General features: G+C 39.7%; 2 protein-coding genes across 2 annotated transcripts; both read right to left on the bottom strand.

Annotated features, from left to right (window-relative positions):
- Positions 1-712: 712 nt before the first annotated feature.
- Positions 713-1916, bottom strand: LOC110958927 (ankyrin repeat domain-containing protein 66). Its single transcript, XM_022205645.2, has 3 exons — positions 1739-1916; positions 999-1227; positions 713-895 (listed from the first exon to the last, which is right to left on the bottom strand). The coding sequence occupies exons 1-3, from the start codon at positions 1875-1877 to the stop codon at positions 763-765; spliced, it is 501 nt and encodes a 166-aa protein (XP_022061337.1). The 5' UTR covers positions 1878-1916; the 3' UTR covers positions 713-762.
- An 860-nt stretch (positions 1917-2776) lies between these two features.
- Positions 2777-7028, bottom strand: LOC127533228 (tudor domain-containing protein 1). Its single transcript, XM_051945768.1, has 3 exons — positions 5898-7028; positions 3311-5768; positions 2777-3221 (listed from the first exon to the last, which is right to left on the bottom strand). Exons 1-3 carry the CDS (start codon positions 7026-7028, stop codon positions 3175-3177), a joined length of 3636 nt encoding a protein of 1211 aa, XP_051801728.1. The 3' UTR covers positions 2777-3174.

Raw genomic sequence — 7028 nt, 5'->3', positions numbered from 1 at the left:
CCCACATCAGGGGAAATTCAGTTGTCTGAATCATAAAGCATCATTATGTTAGACCTGACACTGTGACAATTGAAGGGAAGAAATGCATTTTACACATAAAATCACAGACAATAGCTTTTAGTTTTTAAACTTACTTATTGTTTTGTTTTTTTTTGGTTTATTGCAAGTTAGGCGAGTGAAATTCTCAGTACAAAGTTGTGATATTTGTTTTGTACATAGCCGCTTTTTGCCTCATAAAGCATCATGAAATCCGACTCGACACTGAAGAGGAGAACACTGACCAACAAAAACAGCATTTTACTCCTAAAATCACAGTTCATAGCTTCTTCAAATCCTTGATGCGACGGTTTGTCGTTTAGTTTTGGTTTATTGCAGGTAAAATGAATTAAATTCGTAGGGAAAAGCTTTAATATGTTTTGTACAGATCACATTAGTTTGTTTGCCTCATAATGCATCATAAAGTTGGACTCCACACTGAGGAATTGAAAATTAAAGAAAAAAAAGAGCAAAATTTAACACATTAAAATCACAGATAATGGCTTCTTTAAATCCTTGATGTGACTGTTTCTGTTGTTTATTTTGGTTTATGAGTAGGATGACTTAAATTCCCTGTAAAAACTCGTAATATTTATTTTGTCCATATCACAGTTTGTTTGCTGCTTGAAAGTCACCTACATATCACTGCCAACTATGATTTAAGCAATGCTAGACGTTTCGAAGTTCCACCGTTTATTGCGATGTAAAAGTGATTTTAGCCTATGTTCACATGTTGCCTTTAGAGATGCATTTTTCCTCATTTTCTTTGCCCTCATCTGCCCACTCCTCATCTGTATCATCCATTGAAATCCCTTTCTGGGTTGCTGTCTTGCGGTAATTCTGACATTCAGTCTCAGCTCTGCAACACACAAAGACAATGCCGTTCATTCATCATGTAAGAAATCATACAGTGTTTGCGGTTATTAAAATCACAAGAATGAAACAAGTGTGTTTTGTCGTACTTCTTAAGGAACCTGACACAGTCTTGGTGTCCGTATATTTCGGCTATCCGTGCTGGTTTGTCTCCACAGCAGTCCTGCTTGTCTATGGGTGCGTGGAGGGAGTGCAGCAGCCTCAGGACAGCCAGCCGGCCGGACTCTGCAGCAAAATGTGCAGCCGTCCAGCCGTGCTCCGTCCTCAGACAGGGCCGGGCTCCATGTTCTATGAGGATCCTGACTGTTTCTGTATGTCCTGTGCAGAAATAAAGGCATCATGGAAGACTTTTTAATCTAGTCTGTTAAAAAAATAAATGATTATGGCAGTTAAATTCCTGCTACAAACCCCTACTTTTTTTCTACCAAATAATCCAGGTAAACAGTTTGGAAGACAAAAATAAAAACTCTAAATTGTCAGTTTTTGACAATGTTAATGGCTGAAAAGACCTGGAGGCACCAGATTAACCAATAATCAAGTTTGAACTGTTTTTTTGTTTAAGACTTTGAAAAACTTTGTTTGCAAAAGACTAACTCTACTCTAACCCTGCAACACGTGAGCATAAAGATGCTTTATATGATTAGAAATTGATCATATTTGGGTCCTGGCCAGTTGGTCAAGCAGCAAGAACACCTGAAGATAATATTGGCATAAATTCCTACCCAGATCTTACAGTCACCAAATCAACATCTGAAAGAGGACTGGTGTAACTTGAGACTACAGAACCTGAAGGTGCACCAGGATTCAAAGATACAGTAAACGCTCCTACCTTTAGCTGCTGCCCAGTGAAGAGGAGTCTTGTAGCTCCAGTCGATGTCTCTTTGGTTGGGGTTACAATTATTTTGCCTCAGAATCTCCTCAACTTGATCATAATTGCCGGCCGCTGCAGCCTGGTGCAACTCTGTCATTTCTACACAAAGGTTGCCAGGCAACAGCTTGATCAACACAACATGGATCCATGTCCTGATGTGAACTTGTAAACGGTAACGCTGCCACCTGCTGTCTGTGCTGAGGAGACCAAACTGTCCGCACAGTGAATACTGAGGAGCTGCAGCTCCATGAACATGAAGAAAACTGGCCTTTAATACCATCTTTTGCAAATCAGAAGCCAGGATGCATTTGTTTTCATTGCATATTTAAAAGAGCCAAAGTACTTCCTCATAGATTTAGACAAGCTGAAATCTTGGGACCCTACAAAACACAACATAAACGACAAATTAACATGTCGAATTTAAATATAAAAGTTCAGATCCTGTAACATAATTTTATGTACAAATTTAACGGAATACTTTCAAAATGAAGGTCAAACCCTATATTATTATATAGAAAATACTAATTTACTTGACTAAAATGCTAAAAATCCCATAATAATACCTTTAATTATATGCATGTACTGACTAAAAAAAAACAAAAAAAAAAAACACACACACACACTCCAACCTTCCTAAATGTCAAACATAAGATACAACAATACCAGTTTTGGGCAGAATTAATTACATAAATGTACCTGAATAATTTAAATATTAGGGGTACTATCCTATAATATTACTTATAGAAATGTATCTGGCCAAATTAAATATTAAGGTCAAGATCCTTTATAAAATATACAAAATATTTGAAAATTTTGAGGTTAACTTCTTCCATTATCTGTCATACAAATTTGATTGACTAAATTCAATATTAATTTTAATATACTCTAATGCTACTTATGATATAAGCTTACCAACTAATTTTAATATTAAAGTTTAGATCCTGTAATATTTATGATGTAAATTTAAATTTACTTTAAATATTAAGGCTATGAACTTACAAAATTATACATGGAAAATCCAAGTGATTGAAAAGCAATTCCTTCTGAGGAATCAGTTCCTTGTTAAAAAACAAACAAAAAACCCCACAAATAACACTGACTTTACATCTGCTTAAGTATTATGTTTATTGGCAGCAATTATTGACAAGTAAAGCTTAATTTTATTTATGTTCTAAAATTTCTAACAAGACATTTTCAGGTCACAAAACTCAAAATTCATCAATTACAACAGGGTTCCCCCACCACAGGCATTAATCTGGATCCAGAACTGAAAGAAACAAAGATTAGAGGACTTTTAAAATAATGAAAGTGATATCGTTCATTCATTCTCCATTTGTAGGAACTGACTTTAGGTTTTGAGGTCCTACCTTAGATTTGACAGAAATTGGATGACTTTAAACCTCAACATTCTCATCCACAGTCCTGGTTTCATCCCGGTCCGCTGGAGAAGAGAGATTATATGACAAGTTTAATGAGTAAAAAGACTTTTCTATGCTTTCAAAAATTTACACAAACTAGTTGTATACTAACCTGTTTCCAAATTTTCTAACAAAGCACCATCTGAGCCTTCTCCGTTCCAGTATTTCTTCATCAGTGTATTCACAACTGCTCCTTCACATTCGATTTCCACTGCATAGTGAGGAACAGCAATTTCTGAATGGTCTTCTGCGCTAACCACTGTCACTTTAAGTTGTTTATCAATCAGAAGATTATAGAAGTCATCATAAACTTCATCCTGCCAGGAACCCTTTGACTCGTCAAATCCATTCAAACGGCACAAAAAGGCCTGAGGAGCAATCTCCAGCAGAGTCTGAGGCAGTGATCGGACATCCTTGATGTCAACTTCAGACTCATTTCCATAATCAACAAACAGAACATGAAGTGTATTGTCAGTTTTTTGCATTACTTGAGCCCTGTACCACTGGTTGTCACTGGAGAACAGAGCGAGGCATGGACTGCCAGGAACAAGAGTCTCTGTCAAGCTCAAGTCCTGATCTGACTGCCCTGCCTCTTGAGCAAGCTGAATCACTTTGCAGAGATCCTCAGTGTTGGTGTACTGACACCAGAAGAAATGAGGTTCTGCAATACAAGAGGCATACACCATTTCTGCCTTATTTTTTGAAATACTTGGCTCTTTGTACATGCAAGTACTCTCATTCCCATGTGTCATCCTACACTCCACTGGACCACCTTGGGGTACAATTTCTCTTTGAGGACTTTCTGTCACAGCACATTCTTCAGTAACTGGTTTCCAGTATTTCTGCATTGCTGCATTTACAACCACTCCTGCACACTCAATTTCAACTGCATAGTGAAGAACAGCAAGCTTAGAATGGTTTTCCACATTTAGCACTGTCAACTTGAGTGGTTTATCAATCAGAAGATTATAGAATTCAGCAGATGTTTCATCATCCCAAGAGCCCTTAGACTTATCAAATCCATCCAAATGGCACAAGAAGGCCTGAGGTGCAATCTCCAGCAGACTCTGAGGCAGTGATCGGACATCCTTGATGTCAACTTCAACGTCATTTCCATAGTCAACAAACAGAACACGTAGTGTCTTGTCAGTTTTCTGAATTACTTGAGCCCTGTACCACTGGTTGTCACTGGAAAACAGAGCAAGGCATGGACTGCCAGGACCAAGAGTCTCTGTGAATGTCATGTCCTGATCCGACTGTCCTGCCTCCTGAATCACTTTGCAGAGATCCTCAGTGATGGTATACTGACACCAGAAAAAATGTGGTTCCACAATATAAGAGGCATGTACCATCTTATTTACGGAAATTCTTGGCTCTTTGTATGTGCAAGCACTCTCATTTCCCTGAGGACATTGAGAATTTTCTGTCATCAGACATTCTTTGGTAACTGGTTTCCAATATTTTTGCACTGTTGCATTTACAACCACTCTTTCATCCTCGATTTTCACAGCATAATGAGGAACAGCAATCTCTGGATGGTCTTTCATGTTGCACACTGTCAATTTAAGTTGTTTATCAATCAGAAGATTGTAGAAGTCATCATAAACTAGATCATCCCAGGACCCTTTAGACTCATCGAATCCATCCAAACAACACAAAAAGGCCTGAGGAGCGATCTCCAGCAGACTCTGAGGCAGTGATCGGACATCCTTGATGTCAATTTCTGACTCATTTCCATAGTCTACAAACAGAACATGTAGTGTATTGTCAGTCTTCCGCATTACTTGAGCCCTGTACCACTGGTTGTCACTGGAGAACAGAGCGAGGCATGGACTGCCAGGAACAAGAGTCTCTGTCAAGCTCAAGTCCTGATCTGACTGCCCTGCCTCTTGAGCAAGCTGAATCACTTTGCAGAGATCCTCAGTGTTGGTGTACTGACACCAGAAGAAATGTGGTTCCGCAATACAAGAGGCATATACCATCTCTGTCTTACTTTTGGAAATACTTGGCTCTTTGTACATGCAAGTACTCACATTCCCTCTGGGACTCTGAGGATTTTCCATCATAAGGCATTCTTCGGTAAGTGGTTTCCAGTACTTCTGCATTGCCACATTCACAACCATTCCTTCATAGTCAATTTCCACAGAAAACTGTGAAACTTCAATCTCTGGATGGTCTTCCACGCTGAACACTGTCAATTTTAGTGGTTTATCAACCAGAAGATTATAGAAGCCATCTGACGCTTTGTCATCCCAGGAACCCTTTGACTCATTGAATCCATTCAAACGGCACAAAAAGGCCTGAGGAGCGATCTCCAGCAGACTCTGAGGCAGTGATCGGACATCCTTGATGTCAACTTCAGACTCATTTCCATAGTCAACAAACAAAACACAGAATGCATCATTAACTCTGCGAATTACTTGAGCCCTGTACCACTGGTTGTCACTGGAGAACAGAGCGAGGCATGGACTGCCAGGACCAAGAGTCTCAGCGAATGTCATGTCCTGATCCGACTGTCCTGCCTCTTGAGCAAGCTGAATCACCTTGCAGAGATCCTCAGTGTTTATGTACTGACACCAGAAGAAATATGGTTCCACAATAGAAGTGGCATGTACCATTTCTGCCTTATTTTTGGAAAAATTTGGCTTTTTGTACATGCAAGTACTTGTATTCCCTTTGGAAATATGAAAGTGTGTTACATTGCCTCCAGTTTCAGTATCTTGGGTTTCTTTTAGAGGCGTCTCATTTTTGGACTGTTCTGTAGAAAATGGTCTCCAGTATTTCTGCATTAATCTATTGATGACCACTTTATCGCATTCAATTTCCACTGCATACTGTGGAACTGCAATCTCTGAATGGCCTTCCATGTTAAAGATGGTCACTTTGAGTGGTTTATTAATCAGAAGATTATAGAAGTCATCATAAACTTCATCATTCCAGGAGCCCTTAGACTCATTGAAGTCCTTCAGATGGCACATAAAGGCCTGAGGAGCAATGTCCAGCAGGCTCTGAGGCAGTGATCTTACATTTTCAATGTCAACTTCAGACTCGTTTCCATAGTCAATAAACACAACATGGAGGGTGTTGCCAGCTTTTAGAATTACTTGAGCCCTGTACCACTGGTTGTCACTGGAGAACAGAGCAAGGCATGGACTGCCAGGCTCCAGCCTCTCGAGGAAGATGCTATCTTGTTGTATTTGTCCTGCTTCCTGAGCAAGCTTTGACACTGTGTTCAGGTCTTCGGTGTTGCTGTACTGACACCAGAAGTAATTTGGTCCAACAATGCAGGAAGCATACACCTCTTCCTTGAGTACTTGAGCCACTTCTGAGTCACTTTTATAACTTTGCACAGAGGTTTCTGTCACATTTTCTTTGTGTTCAATAATTGCTTCCAAAGCTGGTGTATTTCCTTCATCAAAACTCTTCGGTGTCGAGGTATCAGGTGTTGAATTTGAACCCATCTGTAGATCATCTCTGGCGAACATGCTGTGGACTCTGTTTTGTTGTGTTGTCTTTGTTAATTCTGATACTTCCATGAGCTCTTGTGGTACATTGGGCGCAGTAGTCAGTTTTGAACTGTTGGGAAGCTGCTGGTCAGTCAACTGTTGTTTCATTTCTGCCATCCTCTCTCTGGCTTTCTCATTTACATTCAAGGATCCATCAAACAGTTCAACAATGAACTTCCCTTTTTCCTCTTGTGCCACCACAGAAATGGTGAAATTATGGCCTACAGCATGATCCGCAAACCAACGGTTGACTTCTGGTAGTATTTCTGCAGGTATGTCAAACAGTCCAAGTGGAACTGCCTGCACAGGAATAGACCTGATCAT

The sequence above is a fragment of the Acanthochromis polyacanthus genome, chromosome 1, assembly GCF_021347895.1.
Source record: "Acanthochromis polyacanthus isolate Apoly-LR-REF ecotype Palm Island chromosome 1, KAUST_Apoly_ChrSc, whole genome shotgun sequence".
Classification (NCBI taxonomy): Eukaryota; Metazoa; Chordata; class Actinopteri; family Pomacentridae; genus Acanthochromis; species Acanthochromis polyacanthus.
The sequence above is the reverse complement of the archived record's forward strand: the minus strand, read 5'-3'. Positions and strand labels throughout refer to the sequence as shown.